This window comes from Onychomys torridus, chromosome 5 (assembly GCF_903995425.1).
Source record: "Onychomys torridus chromosome 5, mOncTor1.1, whole genome shotgun sequence".
Taxonomy (NCBI): domain Eukaryota; kingdom Metazoa; phylum Chordata; class Mammalia; order Rodentia; family Cricetidae; genus Onychomys; species Onychomys torridus.
Genome location: NC_050447.1, coordinates 132,760,501 through 132,782,277, shown reverse-complemented (window position 1 = coordinate 132,782,277; position 21,777 = coordinate 132,760,501). Strand labels below are relative to the sequence as shown.

The window sequence follows — 21,777 nt, the reverse complement described above, 5'->3', positions numbered from 1 at the left end:
TAAAAAATGAAATGGTGCTCTCGGGATACCATCTTACAAGGACTCCAGTTTGCAGTAAGGCTCATTAAGGAAGGGAATGGCTCAGCTGCCTTTAGCCTACTGGCTATGGGTGGGTTAAGACTTCTGTTGGTCTTTTCTGTGTCTAACACACAGATTGCAAGCCCAGCGCCACTTAGAGATCTTTGGCAACAGTTAACTCTGGAGCTCTCATAGGACTGAGCATGTATGATAATGAGTATTCAGAGACGATAATGCCTGGGGGGCGCTCACCAATCTAAGACAGAATGCCTGTGTGGCCTGGACAGGTGTCTCCATGAAGGGTAAGGTGACGTGCTGACATCCCACGCAACCTAAGTCAGAAGCTCATTTTTCAGTAAAAGGGGGGGACCTGTAGGTCCCTGGCCCCCATTTTGGGTAACTGTTGCATTGCTTGCTGACCTTGACCTTGATAGCCTCTCTGTGCTAATTCCCTGTGAGATTCCACCCTCCTGAATGCTTAAGGGAAGTTCCTTGTCTGTGTATCCAGCATATTGGGCATTAACAGCTTAGATGCAAGATTGTAAAACATCAGAAGCGAACTTCTGCCCTCCGGGGTTCTCCCACTGTGCTGTAAGCCTGTATTTAAGACCTCCTCCCTCCTTCAACAAATGGCATTCATCATTCAAAAAAAGAAAAAAAGAAGAAGAGGGGGTCAAGATCATGATGGGGAAACCCACAGAGACAGCTGACCGGTGCTAGTTGGAGCTCACTGACTCTAGACTGACAGCTTGGAAACCCGCATGGGACTGAACTAGCCTGCTGAATGTGGGTGACAGCTATATGACTCGATCTGTTTGTGGGGTCCCTGGCAGCAGGACCAGGACTTATCCCAGGTGCAAGAACTGGCTTATTGGAGCCCATTCCCTGTGGTGGGATACCCTGCTCAGCCTTGATACAATGGGGAGGGGCTAGGCTCTCCTTCAACTTGGTATACCAGACTTTGTTGACTACCGTGGAAGGCCTTACCCACTCTGAGGAGTGGATGGGGGTAGAGTGGGAGGGAGAAGGGGAGGGAGCGGGAACTGGGGTTGGTATGTAAAATGAAAAATTTTTCAATAAATAATTATATTATAAAAAAATGAAATGGTATTTCCAACTTATGGCACTAAGCTTACTTTTTAAGATAAAAGATCAGAAATACAGTCAACTGTAAAAAGGGAAAAAATTCTAATACTATATAGTCATTCACAAATATGGGGTGGAGAGACTCCAGGAAAAAAAGAATTACCTCAAACAGTATTTATCTATCTGTAAGAAATCTCAGCACATTATAGAAAGAACTGTAAAGCAAGAATCACTTTTCACAAAAGTATTAGTATGGCTGTGGGAAACTGTGAGAACAGGGAGGGCACTGTCCCAAACTGCCCAGTCATAGTAGCTCTCACCTCTTTCTTAGTGAAGGCTATGAGCACTGTCAGCAGCACACGGGTGAACTTCACTCTGCTGAATGCCGCCAAGCACTGCTGGTGCTGGAAGACAGGGAAGTGTGGTGAGAAGCAGAGCCTACAAAGGCACAGCCACAGAGGAACTACATTCTAACATTTGAACTCCTAAGTCTTTGTACAGTAAAGAGGCCTCTACGTGGCTTTTTAAATGCCTACAAAACAAGCCACCAAAAACTAGTCAACAAAGAAACAGGGAAGAAACTATACTCATCAGCAACAGGACTGACTTTAATCCAAAGTGAAAACTAGATGATTATCTCAAAAATATAAAGTTAGCAGTTATAAAAGGGTTGAAAGGTTCAGCAACTTTTGATGATATGGAAATTTTTGATTTTACTAATTTTTGAAACAACATCTATAAGTGATCTTTTTTTCCAGTTTCTGCTTCCCAAGAATTCTGAAGAATTTTGAAATCAGATATTCAAAAGATCTGTATTACTATTCTATACATAAAAATATAAGAGGAATTAATAAGTCCTTTGCAATGTCCAGTTAAAGAAATACCATAAAAGGAGCTTCCATAAATTACAATACAGTTCAAAGAACTAAAGCATTAAAGGATGAGCTTCTCTCACATTATCTATAGAAAATAAGGGCAATTACTTCTAATTCAACTTCTGGATCTCTCTCTTCTCCTTGTCGACTTCGAGTACTCTAAAATTAAAAAAAAAAAAAAAAAAGGAAATTAAGACAAATACAAATCTAGAGAAGTAAAGAAGTAAATTAATTTACTGAACATATAAAAAAAAACCTATGTTCAGAAAGACAAAAGCCTGTGTTCAGTACTTATCTTTTTCTTATGAATGTATCTGGTATATAAATTAGAAAGATCATGAAAAGCAGCAGATATTAAAACAACAAAAGCAAAACAAAATAACAGAAGCAAAGTAATTTTTAAAGTCCCAGCACTTGGGAGGCAGAGGCAGAGGGATCTCTGAGTTTGAGGCCAGCCTGGTCTACAGAGTAAGATCCAGGACAGCCAGGGCTACACAGAGAAACCCTATCTTTAAAATAATAATAATAATAATAATAATAATAATAATAATAATAATAATAATTTCTGATCATTCAAAACCAACTCACAACAAAAATCACCATCACTATTAAAAACCCTATCCTCTTTAAAAAAAAAAAGGGCCTGGCTGAGCCTGATGGGTGCATCCTTTAACCCTAGCAGACAGGGTGAAGTGAGTTCAAAGCCCAGCCTGGTCTACACAATGACTTCCAGGCCATCCGGAGCTACAGTCAAACCTTTTTTCACAAAACAAAACAAGCTCTAAACTAGAGAAAAGGAAAACACACCTTTACTCTCCTTTGCATATCATCTTCCACATCTTTTAGCATTCCTACAATGAGAAACAGTAAGTTTTAAAACAAATCACAATGTAAGACTAACAAATTATTGTTGTGAATTATCCTTATGAACAGTTTATACCTGTAACTCGAAGATCTGTCACACTGTTGGCCATTTTAAATCCGTATGTCATCGACTGGAAATCTTCCTATACACGAAAGGAGTAATTATGCTCTTGGATAGCAACAACCATATTTCTCTAACAAAATGACTAGTTACTTAGAAAGAAATAGAATGTCATCCAGTATGTCTCAATATTGTCGTTATACAGCTAGGCCTTCCTTGTAGACATACAATTAGACACCTTGACATTAATGCTGTTATCTGTCCTTGGCTTTAGCTGCTTGTTACTGGTCTAGAGCCTAAGCGTTCTCAAGTAGCATTACTCAAAGAAAACAGCAAAAGTACATTTTATAGCCCATGGTTTTAAAAACAAAACAAAACAAAACAAAAACCAAACCAATAACTCTGGCAGTGGTAGCACATGCCTTTAATCCCTGTACTTGGGAGGCAGAGGCAAGAATCTCTGAGACTGAGGCCAGCCTAGTCTACAGACCTAGTTCCAGGACAGCCAGGGCTACACAGAAAAACCCTGTCTTGAAAAACCAAAAGAAAACAAACAAAAAATAAAACATAGATTTCCAGCCCCACCTCCAAAATTTCATTGCTGAGGCAATGAAGGGATTTGTTGGGCTCACTATGAAGATGAATTTAACATTATCTGGTAGAGTATTTCCCCTGTATTATAATTTCTACTAATATACAGAATTGTACCCCTGGTAGAACTCTGGAATGCTGAGTAAACACAATGCGCACTGAATTCATGTCAGTTAGTCTATCTCGGAGAAGAACAGAACATCATGTAAGGAAAGAGAAAAAACACACAATGTAGAACTGAGTAGTGTGATACATATGTCTGGGTCTTCCAAAAACTCAGGTGTAGGTTCAGAGACAGCTTCTCCCCCAGGTTCAGTGGACACTCTCTCTAACTTTCCTTGGACCTCTACTTCTCAAGCCTTACATATCCAAAAAGAATCTATGTCCACTTTTCTAGCATTTACCATATGGGCATCCTACCTCTACCTCCCAACCCCTGATCCTATGCATAAGGAAACCTGAATGCCTGACCTACAAGTCTAACCTCATCACTTCTCATCTCTCTCTCTAGTATAAGTTACCATCATCTCTCATTCCTATTTACCAGATGCATCAATCACTTGTCACAATTGTCTCTGTATAATTTTTTAATTTTTTTGGTGGTGGTGATAGGGGAAGGGACAATACACTATGTAGCCCTGACTGGCTTGAAACTCAGAGATCTGCTTGCCTTTGGTTCCTGAGTACTGAGGTGAATGGTGTGTATCACCGACTATGGACTAGTCCTTGCTGTAATGTATCAACTATCATATGTCAAAGGAACTTCTACAGAAGTCAGAATATGCCACTTGCTCACATAAAAACCCTTACATGGTTTCATACCTCACAGTAACCTTTGTACACACTGGCAGCACTCCCAAAGCACGTCTTTAAGAATATCTTCAAGGGCCATCCCTAACTATATTCCAGCCTATAGTGTCAGTTCTCAACAGGCAGTTTTTCTCTTGCATCCTCTCTTAACACACTTGCATATCCCCTAGCCCATGTTACTTTTCTTCACAGAGCTTATCATCACATGACATTACATATGTACTTATTTACTTATACATTACCTACTTTCTCCAAAAGAATATAACCATGACACCAGGGCTTTGTAATGGTATATTGTGTACCCTAATAAACTTGCCTGGGGATCAAAGAACAGAGCCAGCCACTAGATTAGACATAGAGGCCAGACAGTGGTGGCACATACCCTTAATCCTATCACTCAGGAGGCAGAGATCCATCTGGATCTCTATGAGTTCAAGGCCACACTGGAAACAGAGCCAGACTGTGGTGGCACACACCTTTAATCACAGCACTGGGAAGCACACACACCTTCAAACCCAGGAAGTGACATGGCGGGGCGGAGAAAGGTATATAAGGCGTGAGGAAACAGGAACTAAAGCAGTTCAGCTGAGATCCTTTCAGGTGAGGACTCAAGCTTTCAGTCTGAGGAAAGAGACTCTGCTCAAGAGTTGGCCAGGTGAAGTTGGCTGTGGCTTGCTCTGCTTCTCTAACTTTTCAGCTTTCATCCCAATATCTGGTTTCAAGTTTTTTATTAAAATACCATCTAAGATTTGAACAACAGGGCTCTGTTTAATTCACTGCTTCATCTTCAGGGTTTAGCACAAGGTTTGGCATAAAAGGACTCATAGTTCAGTATGTGTTGATGAATGACTTTGTAAACTTAACACAAAACCTCCATAAGATTGGCCTCCACAAGGTGGGAAGTCTGTGGGTTTTCTTGGTTAAAGAATGATGTAGGAGGGCCAGCCCTTGTGTGGGGTGATCTTGGACAGGTGGTCCCAATTTGCATAAGAAAGTAGGTTGAGCAAGTCAGTAGCAGCATTTCTCCATGCCTTCTGCTTTAGTTCCTGTTTCCAGGTTTCTGCCTTCTTTGGCTAGTTTATTGGACTTACTTGGGCAGAGGGACCGTCAATTAAGAAAATGCCCCCACAAGATTTGCCTATAGGCAATTGTGTAGTGATTGATACAGGAAGGCCTAGCATACTGTGGGCAGTGCCACCCCAGGGCAGGTGGTGGTTCCAGGGTATAAGTTAGAAGGCTGAACATACCAGAAGAAGCAAACCAATAAGCAGCACACTCCAAGGCCTCTGCATCAGCTCCTGCCTCCAAGTTCCTGCCCTGATTTCTGTCAGTGATAAAGTGTGACATGAGAGCTATAAGCTGAAACTCTTTCCTCCCAAGTGGCTTTTGTTCAGTTTTTTAAAACCCTAACTAAAACTGACTTACTCCATAGCAGAAGTCAAAATGTAAAAGGCAAATTACTAAATACATATAGGAGTAACATAGGTAAACTGTGCAAAATCAGAGAACATCTGCTTTATTTAGAATGAGCTAGTTACTATTTATTCCATGGTGGCCAGGAATAAATAGAGAGCTGTGTAGTCAAAAGAAAAGTCTGGGTTTTTAAATTTACTATCTATCAAATCTTCCTTAAAAGACAAGTAGGTCAACTGTTAGAAGACAAACAACCTATTAGGTTTTAGCCAAAGAACATAAGGAAGATTTTTTTTCTAGGGGAACTTGGTAGGCTTTGTCTAACTGAACACTGACAGGCTGTCTAACATGTGTGTATCATTCATAAGAACTGAGTTGGAGCAACCTGGGGAAGACACAAAAACAAACTGCTGTCACTAAAATATTTGTTATGAATGCTCTGTGGAACTACGGACAAAAATCACAGTCAATCCAGGAAGGCCAGATACTGACTGTACCCACTATCCAGGCAGGGACTGAAGGCAGCCTGAGTCAGGGCTGTAACAGAAGAAACAGGATCTGTTCCACAAGTAGTTTTACATGGCTATGACAGAAACTATAAAATAAGGAGCTGTGGAATAATCCTTTTGTACACTGTGAAGACAATATGCTGCTCTTACTGGTTTAATAAAGAGCCAACTGGCTAATAGCTAGGCAGAAAGAGATTAGCCAGATTCAGAGAATGTGGGGAAGAAGGGCAGAGCTGATAGCCAGAGGAGGGCACGTATAAAATGGGGTAACAAGTCATGATCCATACGACAAAAAGCAAATTAATAGAAACGGGTTAAGTTGTAAAAGCTAGTTAGTAACAAGCCTAAGCTATTGGCCAACCATTTATAATTAATAATAAGTCTGTGTGGTTATTTGGGAGCTGACTGGTGGGACAGAAAGGTCTGCCAATAAATGGCGCCCAATGTCCAGCACTCACATCCACATATGGCCTGAGAAAGCTTTAAAAAAATGTTCTGAACACACAAAAAGTGAGTCAAACATGGCTTCCTAGTCTCGTATCTCTCATGCCAGCAGTGGTACACAGACACATCTCAGAGCAGCTGCCTGTGTGACTGAGTTGCCAGGGTGCCATGAGCTAAGCCATGGGGCAGGTTTAAAGTTTTGCTCATGAAGCTGGGCAGTGTTGGCACACACTTTTAATCCCAGCACTCAGGAGGCAGAGGCAGGCGGATCTCTGTGAGTTCCAGGCTAGCCTGGGCTAGAGTGAGTTCCAGGAAAGGTGCAAAGCTACACAGAAAGACCATGTCTTGGGGAAAAAAAAAAAAGACAGTTTTGCTCATGAACACAGAAAAGATTACAGAGTAAAGCATGTTCAGACAGGTAAAAAAAAAAAAAAAAAAAAAACAAAAAACAAAAAAAACCCTCTCAACAGGTTTCAGTGTTTAAAACTCTGCTTAGGCTTAAAGAAAAGAGAAAGGATACAGACAGTAATTTAAAAAAGTAAGTAGTTTAAAAATAATAGTCTTTAAAGAGAGAAGTAAATTAATATAAATAAAGAATAATCAACCATGCAGAGATGGGAAATACAAAGGAAGTCTGCATGCTGTATGTTACTATGTTGATTATGAATATTTTGACTTCTGATAAGCAAAAGACAGCTGCTAAGAGACATGGGATTGAAAGGACTTCTAAAATAAACCAGCCTAGCTATTTTGAGAATGCCTTAACTTTAAAATGGAAGTAAAAATACTTTGGAGAAGAGGTTTTGCTTTTATTTCCACAGGAAATGAGAGGCTGTGGATTTGTTCCACGTTGATATGAATTAAGTTTCATCAAGGGAGACCTCCTGAATCCTGACAGGTTACAAAGGTTACAGCTGGTCTTCCCAGGACTTGGTCATTATCTCAATTTTCTCAGGGACTCCTAAAGATGCCTTCACCCCCCAGACAACAGGAAGCAGTCTAGAAAAAAAAAAAACACCCACATTCCCAAGATGGGGATGGGATGGATAGATGGTCTTTGGCTATTTGTTGGGTTATGGATATTTGTTATCACTTAGGGGAATATAGGAAGATAGCATTAAAAAAAAAAAAACCTATTAATCTCAGATATTTTACATTGGTCTGAATTTTGGTTTACTTATGCAAATTTAAAGTTATTTTTGTTATACTGTATGTATATTTCTACTCTTATTTGGGGTACTGTGCTTATGCAACTCATTTAAAACTGTAATCTATAATTAAGAAATGCAGGTTAGTAGTCATCTAGAATCTATAATAATCAAACTTGTAGTCATATTAGGTATGTATTCAAGGTTAAACAAATATATTTAGATAGATAGATACCTAGTCTTCAAACACTTCAAAGACCTACAGAATATGGCATTTAATATGTTTAATAACCTGAGGCTTTTAATGAGAGGGAGACAAGGCAGCACCAATTTACTTCAAAAAAAGATGATAGGCATCAAAGAACCTCTGTTTGGAGTTTGCTTTCTTTATGACAAAAGCTAACCATTTGAGTAAGAAAACTGCTCTTCCTTCGACTGCTGACAGTATACTGTCCAAACTGGACAAGCAGGACACAAAAGAAAGTGACTACCAAACTTTGCCAAGACAAGGTAGGACAGTCCTTCAGAATCCCCTGCTTCACAGAAATGTGTCAGATATTCTAGACCTGTAGGCCAAAGATGGATGCCACAACACTGCAGAGGAACTTTGGATGACCGTCCAGGCAGCCATATGTCCCTGTCTTTATATAATATTACATCCTTCTGGGGTCTTTAATGGAGTTACAGACTAAATAGTTATTCTTATAATTTTCCTGAGCTAACTGCCCAATACCTAGGTAGGAAGAGGTCAGACGGGAGAGCCAGACTGACAGACTGCTGGGAAGAAGGGCAGAGTTGCTAGCTTGTGTAGAAAATGAGGAAACAAGCCATGAGCTATGTGACAGCACATAAATTAATAGAAATGAATTAATTTAAGTTCTAAGAGCTAGTTAGTTACAAGTCTAAGCTATCAGCCAACCATTTATAGTTAGTAATAAGTCTCCTTGTGGCATTTGGGAGCTGGCTGGTGAGACAAGGTATTAATACAACAAGGTATTAATTATACTTAAGTCTTTGGTCTCTTTCCTCAGTGTCTCCCTCTTTGTGGTCTGTCTTAAGGTCTTTGATCACCATGATGATAGTTTCACTAGAAGAAAGTCTCAGTCTGACTGGAGTGGATTCAACAGAAGAAAAGGAAACAGAGAAAGTGGGTATAGATGCCACCCTAACAACTTGATGGTAAAAACCCTCAGATTTCCGGAGCTCAGCCTGGTGCCTGGCCGTGGATCTGTGCATCTGCCTCCATCAGTCACTGGACAAAGGCTCTATGATGGTGGTTAGGGTATTCACTAGACCGATCACCAGAGTGGACCAGTCCAGGCACCCTTTAGACCACTGCCAGCACTACCAGGTGGGGTCATCCTTGTGGATTCCTGAGAGTCTCTCCGGCACCCTGCCCTTTCCTATTCCCATGATATCCTCATCTATCATGGCTCTGGGAATCCAATCGATGAGAAAGTGGGGGATTCTGCAGGCGGGGGACATTGAGATCATGATGGGAGGACCTGCAGAGATGACCAGCCACACTGGTGGAAGCCCATGAACTGTAGACTAGTGGCTGTGGAGCCCCCATGGGACTAGACTAGGCCCTCTGGATATGGGAGACAGTTGTTTGGCTTGAACTGTTTGGGGGCACCCAGACAGGGAGACTGGGATCCGTCCCTGGTGCATGGGCAGGCTTTTAGGAGCCCAGTATCAGTGGTGTGATGCCTTATGCAGCTTTGATGCAGTGGGGAGGGGCTTGGACCTGCCTAGGCTCAGTGTGCCAGACTCTACTGACTCCCCATGAGAGACCTTGATTTGGGGGATGTGGGGTGGCTTAGGAGGGAGGGCTGGGGGGTGGGAGAAGGGAGGAGATGGGATCTGTGAGTGGTATGTAGAGTGAGTAGAAAACTTCTTAATAAAGAAAAATGAAAAAAACCAAACCAAACAAACAAATAAACAAAAAAAACCCAACCAACCAAACAAAAAACCCACAGATTTGGGGAGAAGGTGAAGGACAACGTTATGAGGTACAGCACAAAGCACGTCTGTGTGCTGGTGTACGAGTGGAGCTGCTAGAGTATCATCTTTGAATAGGTCAAGGGTTAGGGTCAGCGAACATTCATGAGAGCACATTTAGGAGCAGAAAAGGCCCATACACTCAGTTAGTCCTAAATAGGGTATATTCCTGGATGAAGATGGAAAAACTGTTCTAGAAGACATAAATCATCTATGCAGGCAGCATAGAGAGAGGCTTTCACCAACAACACTAACCATTAACACAATGACATGTCTAACAGATGTTTACTATCAAGCAAAATCTTAGCTTCCAAAATGAAAATGTGGATCTCATGTAAAAAGCAGACTGCAACTCTGGAATTACAAAATAGCATGGCTTGACATCTACACTGTCTAACCTCATACCCCATCACAGTCCAATTATCAGGCACATGTGAAGGGAACAATTAGTACCATGAAAAGTCTCAAAAGTTTCTTCCCTGAAAGAAACCAGAGATGCTCCCTTAAGCCAAGCAATAAACTAAGAACAATAGGGGCATGAACTGTAGATGATAAAGGCATAACAAAAAGAAGAGCAATCAGAATCCTGGAGAGAGGAGGAGAAAGAGTAAAGAGAAGAAGCAGTGTGACAGTTGCACAGTCACCCAGAAAGCAACCAATGTTATAGGAAGAAAAAAAATTAACATCTCATCCAAAAATATGTACATAAATGACTGATTATCTGATTATTACAAAGCAGTAACAGAGGAGGGAAGATGAGGGTTTCCTTAGAAAAATTAAGCAAAAGAAAAAAAAGTCATCACCTGAGGTGTTTTAAATGAAAATGGCCCCCAAAGACTCAGAAGTGGCACTATTAGAAGGTGTGGCAAGGAGGAAGTGTTGTCACAAGGGGTGGGCTTTGAGGATTGAGATGCTCAAGGCAGGCCAGTGTCACTCTTTTCTTCCCACTGTCTGCTAATCCAGAGGTAGAACTCTTAGCTACCTCTCCAGCACCATGTCTACTTGCGTGCCACCATGCTTCCCTCCATAACAATGGACTAAACCTCTGAACCCTAAGCCAGCTCCAATTAAATATTTTCCTTTTAAGAGTTGTCAAGGTCATGGTGTCTCTTTACAGCAATAGAGTCATAACTAAGACATCCACTTAGACAAACAAGCCTTTGCAAGAAAAGGAAGTATAGGATGTACATGGACTTACCTCCCATTAATACTGACACAACCATTACTATGTCAGCACTCAATAATGACCTCCCCTCAAAATAAATTACTATCTGAGGCAACAGAACAATACATCCATAGTATCAATGCTAAAACTGAAATTCTTAAACCTAGAGATCAAAATACTGCTGTAAGAAAAAAAACTTTTAAAACTATTGTTAAAAAATGGTAACAAAGAGCAAAGGACCACTCTTTAACTCTGATGACCTATGTAACTTTTATAAATATGCACAAATATTACAACTTCTGTTAAATGTATTTTTCAAACAGCAAGACTATGACCAGGTTAAGTTTTTTTTTTTTTTAGGAAGACAGTTTATGGTAATGAAAAGAATGAACGAACTGAGGGAAAAGACTCCCAGGAACCAGCATAAGAGCTCATTAGTACAGGAGCTAAACAAAGCAGAATTATGGAAAAGAAAAATGAGCATCCAAAACCAAAATATTTTACAAATGATGTCTCTGTGTATGCATGCAGTGCCCACTGGTGGTATGAGCACCTGATGTAGGTGTTGGGGAACAGTGCAGTCTTACTCCTGAATTCTTGCTATGGATATTGCTCTGTATGCTGTGAATGTGTTGCTCTAATTAGGTTGATAAATAAAACACTCATTGGCCATTAGACAGGCAGTAAGTATAGTATAGGTGGGATAAGCAGACAGGAGAATTCTGGGAATAAGAAGGTGGAGTTAGGAGTTGCCAGCCAGACACAGAGGAAGCAAGATGTAAAGATAACAGTGAGCCACGTGGCAAGGTATAGATTTATAGAAATGGGTTAATTTAAGATGTAAGACCTAGCTGGCAAGAACCCTGAGCCATTAGGCCATACAGCTTTAATTAATGTAAGCCCTTGTGGGTGTTTATTTGGGTCTGAGTGGCTGCGAGCCGGGGCAGGACTGGAGAAAACTCCAGCTATAATTCTCTCCAGCAGTAATCCTTTCAGCTCCCTAATTTCTTACAAGAATGTCTTCCTATCTGAATGCTACACTCCTTGAGATACCCAGAACAGATAGGAAGAAATGCTTGTGCCCTTACCATACTCTGCACACTGTTGTTTCTTGACCTTCCTAACTAATGCCTGTATGCTTGGCCTTTTTATGCTGTGGGATAATCCTTTTGTACACTGTGACCATGTATTGCTCTCATTGGTTTAATAAAGAGCCAACTGGCCAATAGCTAGGCAGGAAGAGGTTAGGTGGGAGAGTGAGACTGAGAGAATATGGGGAAGAAGGATGGAGTCACCAACCAGATTCAGAGGGAACAGGGCATGCAGAAAAATGAGGTAATGGCTGGACAGTGGTGGTGCATGCCTTTAATCCCAGCAGAGGAAGGCTGATCTCTTGAGTTCACGGCTAGCCTGGTCTACAAAGTGAGTTAAGGACAGCAAGGACTAAACAGAGAAACCCTGTCTTGAAGCCAAAAACAACAACAACCAAAAAAAAAAAAAAAAGGAAAAAAAGAAAATGAGATAACGAGCCATGAGTCACATGACAGCATGTAAATTAATATGGGTTAATTTAGGCTGTAAGAGCTAGTTAGTAACAAGTCTAAGCTATTGGCCAAGCATGTATAATTAATAAGTCTCTCTGTTGTTTATTGGGGAGTCGGCAGTCCTGACCAAAAAAAACCCTCATGAGGCTGGAGGGCAGTGACTGTTTTCCTGAACGTCTATGATATGTTCACAAGACACTCAGTAAGCAGGACTTATAAGAGCAGTGGAGGATAAAAGCTCTTTCCTGAGGAGAGAAGCACTACATAGCTGATACATAGTCAGAATTCAGAACAGTGGATTTGAGATCCCTTGCCTTACCTTCTCCAACAGTTGGATCATATAGGTGTGTGCCACCACAGGTTGCAATGTTCACCCTGACAGGGTCTAACTGTATAGCCCAGGCTAGCCTTGAATTCATTACCCTTCTCTGCTTCTGTGTTCTGAGTGTCTGGACTACAGACATGTTCCACACATGGCAACAGCAATGCTCTTTAGTAACTATTCCTTAGTTATACATGTGTACAAATGCATGCATCATATACATATATCACAGAATCATTCATCTATAGCAAGATAAGATGGCCAAGAGCTTCTGGGGTTCTTTACCTCTTCGAAAACAGCAGCTTTATTTACTTTTTCCCTTGCAATGTCACAGATCTTCAAGATTCCCAGAGCAAAAGCTTTCATGGCAGGATCTTCTATGAAGTCTGGATTATGAATGTAAAGGCACGTAAACACTGTCTGTGCCAGAGAATGGCCTTCTAGCCATGTGATCTGTTCAAAGAGAGAGAGAGGGAGAGAGAGAGAGAATGAGAATGAATTAATCACTTAAAGTGGTATATAGGGTTTGCAAAGTCTAAACTGAGCCAGAGAGTCCTAGACTCCTATTAGTATAATTAATCATAACACTGAAAAGATAATTAATTGAAGAGACTGTCACAGAAGACAGGACTGAGAACTTGCTTTCACTGGCTACATTTTTCAAGAAGCCTATACAGGCTGAGCTCTCGAATATGAAATTTTTTTGTGCATGAGGCTAGTGCTCTAAGGGCTCCATATTTCAGATTTTCAAACCACAGTACTCCTGCACTGTAAGTGCCTAGCCATCTATGAGAAACATTCTTAAGCCTAATATTCCAGTCTGCAACATCTTAGTGTCTAATCAAAGTAGAGAAACTATATAGCATTCAAAAGCAAACAACTCCACAATGTAATCAATAAAAAACTCATGGTTAGGGATTCAGGCTTAGCACTGACCAGGTTCTATCCTTCTCCTCCCATCACTAGCAACAACAGATTGTCTCCTTTATATTATTAAATAAACCACAGAAGCTTCTGTGCCTCCTCTATAGGGCTTGCTACTCCAACAAGCTCTGTCTACAACAAAGACAAACACTCATCACTATTTCTCTGTAAGCTAAAGGCTGGAACACTAACACCAGTCAGTACCAACTGCCATCTTCCCAAATTATGCTAGATAGTTTCATACATTTCATCTCATGTCTCTCTAGTCCTTTTAGAAAAGAGGTTACTTTCACCCTCCTACACATAACAACTTTAAGTTTCCCCCAGTTTATACTATTGTATTCTACCCTAAAACCCAAGAATTATGCAACTGGAGGAAAACATGTTACTAGAAAACACAGTGAGAATTGGATGGGGAATGTTATAATTAAGGTGTGACCTTAAGAATTATTTTCCAGATGAAAAACCATGTCTTATTAAAGCCCAGACTCTTAAAGACCATCTTAGAGTCTCATACGGCTGCTTCTCACCTTGGAAGAAAATTTTCCTCTTCTTACCTTTCCAGCCTTCTATTGTTAGTGACCACCTTTACTCTTGGCTCCCTGCCAACTCTGATCTGCAGGTGCTATATTCCCTCTTTGACAACGCTACGAACATTTTGGTCAAAGGTCTGAACTCTTCACAATACCACTATTACTTCCTTTGTATACTCCTTCTTAGTCCCCCTACCTGGGATATTAGACCCCCTCTGACCCTACAACACCATCACAAGACTACTCACTAGTTATCAGATTGTGTCTGTACATCTATTCCCAGCAACTCTCCTTGGCCTTCCCTATTCCTTTAGGAATAGCATATTGCTGAAAGGTAATGAAATCTTTTTGAGACAGAGACAGAATTCTGGTTGTATCCCTTTCAGTGATGCAGCCTCAGGCATTACAATAAAATGCCGGAAGCTCAAATAAGCAAGACCTAAGTGAGACACAGTACATATCAACTAGTGTGCCTGTGCTTCCAATACATTCCATTACCAAGCCTGATGGACAATCAACAAATACTACAAAAAAAAAAAAAAAAAAAAAAGGAAAATTTTCTACAATTAAACTACCATGCCTGGAGAAGACATGTATTCAACACAGATAAAGCACCAGAATATTTTTGTTGCAGAGGACAGCCAGTTCATGACAATTTATCCTAGAGGAGCAAAGCATTATCTCCAAAGCCAGTTTAAACCTCCCTTTGCTTAAACTGTGCTCATCTCATGGAACCTCAGTTATAGATTTCCCTTGATTACCTTGAAAACAAAACAGAACATTTTGGATAATGGCTGTAATCTTCTCTTTACTGAAACAAAGCACCCACTGAACAGAACACATGGCCACAACAGTGCCAGCTGGAAGATGAAGCATTGTTTCCTATGGCTTAACTGAGCCTGTGAATCTTGTGTCTACTTCTGAGGCCTGGCATTGCATAATTTCATATTCAACATGGTACACACACTTTAATTCAAAGATTCAGGTAAGTCACAGTTTAATTAACCAATAGTCTTGTTTTCATTCTTACCAAACAGCAAAAACAGGTATCCATTATTCCTATCAATTCAGGCAAGGTAAGATCTTTAATTTTAATGGTGCCATCCTAAAAAGGAAGGAGCAAACAAACAAAGTTTAAAAAAAAGTTATTATGTACATTTGTGTTTTGAATTTTAAAATTAGGTATTTGTTTAAAAAAAAAAAAAAGAAAAGAAAAGAAAGAAAACACTAACATCTGATAAAACCAAGACACCAACTTAATTTTTTGTTCTTAGGAACAAAATTCTGTTTCTTGTTCTGTCTGCAGTAGTCATGTAGAGACCAAGACAATCTGGGACTCCTGATCCTCCTTCCTCAACCTCTCCAGGGCTGAGCTGACTGACAAGCCTACACTATCACACCCAGTGAGACATACATACTTTGTCAAACTTTTTTTTAACACACAACTGAAGAAACTACGTAGCTTAAATAAGTCTTTATTAATTTCTGTCTGAAATCTTGAGTAAGAAAAATCAAAGTCTAATTTGAAACAAAAAGGTCTTTATAATAAAAAGTCCACTCTTTCTACACTTGGTGTCTCAGGTCTGTAAGTCCAGCATTTGTGGAGTCAGGAGGAACAAGAGTTCAGCAAGTTTAATATCAGTGCAGACTTCATGAGGCTGTGTCTCAAGGAAGGAAGAATAGGGCAGGAGGAGGAAGAGATGCTAAATTATTAAGTATTTCTAAAGCACAAAGTTACACATATCAGGTTGGGATGACAGGCATATGCTACCTACCTACTGGCTTAAAAATCAGTTTTACTTATTTCATTTACTTTTTTTTTTTTTTTTTTTTTAAATATTGCCTCGTTCTGTAGCTTGGACCTCACAGCATTCTCCTACCCTAGCATCTCAGTATGTAACGATATGAAATGTAATCTCTGAATCAAGCATCCTAAATATACACTCAAAATTAATTCAAAGAATGCACAAGTGGACAACTTAGAGCAAGTACATGAGGACCTCCAGTCATTAATTTCTAGGTTTTAACTGAGACTGATAACTAAATATTATAACAAATATATGTACTTTTGGACAAAGTTTCATGATGCCCAGATTGATCTCAACATCACTATATAGCTGAGGACAGTCTTAAACTCCTGATCCTCCTGCCTCCACCTCCCAAGTATTGAGACTACAGGAAAGTACCACCCTACCTGCTTTAGAGTATTGCTAATTCTTGTGTCTGAGAGGCTTTTAAGAATACAGTTGAACCGCCTATATGCTTTCAGTATTAAGCACATTTTTTCTTTTGCTTGGTTTTTTGAGACAGAGTTTCTCTGTGTAGCTCTGGCTGTCTTGGAACTCACTCTGTAGACCAGGCTGGCCTCAAACTCACAAGAGATCCTCCTGCCTCTGCCTCCTGAGTGCTGGGATTAAAGGCCACCACCACTGCCTAGCTGAGAACGTTTTAACATTTTTTTAAAAGGTATGTTTTAAAAGCCAGAGACATACAAAAATACAATAACTACCTTGATAGCTTGTTCAAAATTGAGAACTTTCCGATTCACTTGGTTTCCAATCATACCAGCATCCATCTTGGGATCCATCATTTCAATAGCAGACATGGCTTCAAAAAGACCAAATCTACAAATAAATGAGCCCACAGGCTGTTTTTGAACCCAGATTTCCACAATGGTACAAAAATTATCACAGTACTTTTGACAACTACAGTATTCCATGTATTTGTTTGTATTATATGTATTATTTGCTAAAATTTCTATTTCAATTAATTATCATTTAGCACAAAAATTTATGTATTCACTATACACATTCTCTTACATGTCCTGTGGAGGAAAGAATGAAAACATCTTTACATTTCCTTCAACAGGATGTGAATCAGCAGCTTTTGGAAGAGATCGACTCCTGTCAACTGACTTTACATTCCTTAAATAACTGTAATTTTAACTTTCAGAATAATGCTATCATGTGTAATTTTTTTTTCATTTTTCATGTATCTATTTCTATGTGTGAGTGCTTGTGTGGGGTGTGTGTGTGTGTGTGTGTGTGTGTGTGTGTGTGTGTAAGCTGGAGGACAGGCTCAGGTGTCATCCTTTGAGACACATTGCTCACTGGCCTGGAGCTCACCAATTAAGGTGGCTGGGTGGCCAGCAATCCCTAGTGATCCTCTTGTCTCTGCCTCCCCATTTCTGGGATTACAAACTCATGCAGGGATTTTACAGGGTTCTAGATTAAACCCAGTCCTCATGTTTACAAGGCAAACAGTTTACAACTGAACCATCTCCCCAGTTGTAGCTCATTTTCTTCACATCTTAATGATATGACAATTAATTTACAAACCCCAAAATTTTGGTGATTATATAATGCAAAACAATCCAGAAAATTCTGACTGTTCACCATGGAAAATAGCTACTATATATTGAAAACTGATTAGAAAGACTTGAGATATGCCTCAAGAGATGGCAGAGGAAAAGCTGAGGTTGAACTAAAGCCTGACTGACCAAACGGCTGACAATGTCACCACTCTCTGAACCGTCTCTCTTAAATAACAATCAACAGAGGGCTTGCTTCAGCAGCACATACACTAAAAACCAACAGAAAGATGTGGAAAAGGATTTTCAGGACTGGTGAGGTAACTCAGTGCCAAAAAGCTTGTCTAGCACATGAAATGCCTGGGTTCAATCCCAGTTTTAAAAGAACAACATAAACTCCATACATACAAACTTCCTGCCATTACCTTAATGTGATGCTCAGGTTAAGACATTCTGGCAATCTGCTTATAATACAGGAAACACAACTCTCACACACAAATTAGGTGACTGCCGATTAAAGCCCAAAAATCCTGATCGGAACAGTACTTTTTCAAAGAGTTAAAAAGGAAAGCAAGTTTTAAAGGAAAGCACTCAAGAATGCTAGGGTATTTTGTCAACAAAAACAATATTGCTTCATTAACTACCAAACAATGCTATAAAGTGAGAATAAATAAAAAACATTCTAGAACACACAGACTAATTGAAAACTCTATGAACATTTCACACCCACGTTCTATGGGAATTAAGCAAAATGAAGGAATTCCACACTGCTGGAAACACCAGTCAACACTGTTGAGAAAAACCACTCATCACATGGGAAAATCCAAATGTTTATTTATACAATTTGAAAAAATAAGTCAGATTTAGGTTCTAAACCTTCAAAACAAGCAAACAAAACCTCTTCTCTGATAATCTACAAGTTATAAAAGAAAAGCAATTACATAAATATTCTAAATTCTTATGGTAGTTTGAAAGTAATTGGTCCCCATAACCTCATAGGGAGTGGCACTATTGGGGATATGGCCTTGCTGGAGTGGGTATGGCCTTGTTGGATGAAGTGTGTCACTGTGGGAGCGGGCTCTGAGGTTTCCTATGCTCAGGATACCACCCAGTGTCTCAGTCAACTTCCTACTGCCTGCAAGTAAAGATGTAGCCAGCACCACAGCTGCCTGCATGCTGCCATGCTCCCCGCCATGATAATGGACTGAACTTCTGAAACTGTAAAGGAGCCACCACAACTAATTGTTTTCTTTATAAAAATTGCAGTGGTCATGGTGTCTCTTCACAGCAACAAAAACCCTAAAGACAGTTCTCAATATGGATTAGCAACTTATCTCACCTGAGAAGCTATTGCAAATTCAAACACTGTTCTCAAGCCAACTTATTAAATATGCAACTTGGATCCAGCCACATGTTTTTAAAGTTTTCTAGATGATTCTTTGCACACTAAGGTTTTAACAGCAAATTTCAGCCTCTTCCTGTTATTCCAGTAAAGACTGTCTAATTTTATCTACTTGATAATTCAAGATTTTGTAGTCCTCACCCTGAAGCAGCCATGCCACAGTGTTTCCAGCACAGTGGGGGAATAAACAGAAAACACACAGGCCAGTACTTCCTTTTCTTTGTTTCACCTGGGGATCTTCAATTTTCTTCCAAACCAGCATTTAGTCATTGATAAATCAACCACACTAGACATACAACTGAGTTTTCTTCAAGGTATCCCATGTTCAGTATGTCCACCTTCATGAAAAGGATCTCAGTTTCATGTTTTGTATCTTAACCAGGTCAATCACTCAAGATAGCTCACCCAAGTTGAAACTACATTTATAACTCATTTTCACAGCTTTGAAGCATAAATTTACTTGGACTTCAAGGAATATTCTACATGAGAAAAAAGGATTAAAGTATTACACTATTTCAAAGGACACGAATACTCACAGCTTATCATGAAGTAGTTCTCCCAGCTTCAGTTCTAAAAGAATCAAAGTAAAAAGTTACTTGAATAATACCACAATTAGGTTTAAGTTTCAAGACTAAGAGGAAACATGCTTGATTACTTTATAATTCATTGTCTAAGGATTGGTTATCTACTCAATTACAATGATGCTTTCAAGAACATTATAAAGCAGGTGAAGAAAAGAAAACAAGACTAAAAATTAACAAGCAAATTACCATATTAATATTTCAGTAAGAATCACAAATTTAAAAATCATTTTTAAAGTTACTAATAGTTCACCATGTTCTAAACTTTTCCACAGAAACAAGTGCTACCTCTCTACCTCTCTGGTTTTTAAACCACATGGGGTCATCATCTAGTTTTCATTGTTACAAGAATGTCAAAATCATATTTAAAGATTCAATTTTACTTAAATGTACAAAACACTGAGTAAACTGCTAATCCAACAGCTCATGAGCTGAAGATGAAGGTCAAGGGTAAAACAATCACCCAGCATTCTATCCCTGTACAAAGGGAGGGAGGAAGGGAGGGAAAGACAGCAGACAAGGGATGGGGGATGACAAAGTCTTCAAACTTGAGTTTTCAAATGAACCAGAGATCGTCCTAAACCCAACCTTCACACATCACTCTAAACCAGTCAAATCCCATGGTGGTGGGACTCCAACAATGCTTCTAAAGCAGCCAAAGTGATTTCAACGTTCGGATAGAAGACAGGAGCCATTGCTAGACATGTTAGTAAGTTCTGTTTGTTTTTCGAGACAGGGTTTCTCTGTGTAGTTTTAATGCGTATCCTGGATCTCACTCTCACTCTGGAGACCAGGCTGGTCTTGAACTGCCTGCCTCTGCCTCCCAAGTGCTGGGATTAAAGGCATGTGCCACCACCTGGCCATGTTACTAAGTTTAAATGTTGACTTTGGTTTTTTTCGCTCTGGCAAATCACAAGTGAAGGTGAGATTATGGGGAGGTGAGGTGGGATTATGAAGTGGAAGCTGCCAGAGGGAACACAGTAGGAACTGCAGGAAAAGTGGCACTCCTCACATATACAGACCCAGTGACCAGAAGAGGCTAAGGTGGAGTGCAGGGCTCTAAGGGAACTGCCATGAAAGAACCTACAAGTCCCCTTCCCACACTCCCAGACCACAGGGAACAAGGAGGCTAGAGCAAAGGGTTCCATTCCTGCTCCTTCACACTGCACCAAGTAGAGCCTGCTAGGGCTGGAGGGATCCAAGAACTTCACCTTTCAGATCAGCACAGCTGTGCCTGCAAGGCTACTGCATAAAAACCCTTTTTTACTTTTTATTTTATATTTCTTATTTTCCATTACTTTATCTCTACTCCTGCCATATGTGTTGAGAGCCAGTCCAGTCCCAGGACTTTTCTTGAAGCCCTGATATATGAGAAAGAACCTAGTTCCTTTCGTAAAACCAGGGGCATACTTAGCAAGGCCAATAAAGTCCTGGGGCCAGGGCCTTGGGAGAACTAGGGTTTGGGATCCTAGGCACTCAATTTCCCCACTCCTTGAAGGGCTGTGGTCATCAGTCTCAAGGAACCTTAGATCTGAGGCACACCTGACATATCCTGTGTTACCTTCCTGCTATTTTGTCCCATTCCCTGCAAACTGTGTATAAGATGCTGTATTCCTTAGGGAACTGGCGGAAGACCTAGCTTGTGCAAGACCTCCTGTGCCCAGCTTTCCTTTCTCTCAGGACCCTACCCTCAAACAACCACCTTCTGGTTCAGATCACATGTGTCTCCTGATGGTTTTGTTTGTTTGTATGTTACTCAGTAAGGTTTAGACTGTCCTTATGCCTCACCACCCAGGTTACAGGAAAGGTCTTTACTATCCACATTACATGTACGTCCTCTTTCTCTCACCCTTATCCCTTCCTCTTTTTACTAGTTAATTATAACCTCCATAGGTTTAGCACAGCTCCTCCAAAAAGTCTAATCCTACAGTAATGGTACCCATTGAGGGTGAGCCAGATGGAATCCCAGAGAATTCAAAATACAATTTTAAGAATGTTCAAAGACACTAACAGCAGAATGAAATAAGGAAGGTATTGGGGAATATGAAAGGGGAATCCAACAGACAAATACTGAAGAAAAACCATTATGGAATGGTAGAAATAAAACACACAGCAACCAAATAAAAAGCTCTGAACAAAGTACCACTGACAGAATGAATCAGAGAAGAGATTACCT

At 40.1% G+C, this 21,777-nt stretch overlaps 1 protein-coding gene across 3 annotated transcripts in view; it reads right to left on the bottom strand.

Moving 5' to 3' along the window:
• Naa35 (N-alpha-acetyltransferase 35, NatC auxiliary subunit) overlaps positions 1-21,777 on the bottom strand; it is a 61,075-nt gene that overhangs the window by 31,443 nt on the left and 7,855 nt on the right. For all 3 annotated transcript variants that reach the window (XM_036186995.1, XM_036186994.1, XM_036186996.1), the window contains exons 3-10: positions 19,557-19,590; positions 16,818-16,932; positions 15,339-15,413; positions 13,137-13,304; positions 2,920-2,986; positions 2,787-2,830; positions 2,088-2,138; positions 1,425-1,508 (exon numbers count right to left, since the gene is read on the bottom strand). In XM_036186995.1, the coding sequence (XP_036042888.1) occupies positions 1,425-1,508; positions 2,088-2,138; positions 2,787-2,830; positions 2,920-2,986; positions 13,137-13,304; positions 15,339-15,413; positions 16,818-16,932; positions 19,557-19,590 (638 nt within the window). The remainder of the gene's footprint in view (positions 1-1,424; positions 1,509-2,087; positions 2,139-2,786; positions 2,831-2,919; positions 2,987-13,136; positions 13,305-15,338; positions 15,414-16,817; positions 16,933-19,556; positions 19,591-21,777) is intronic.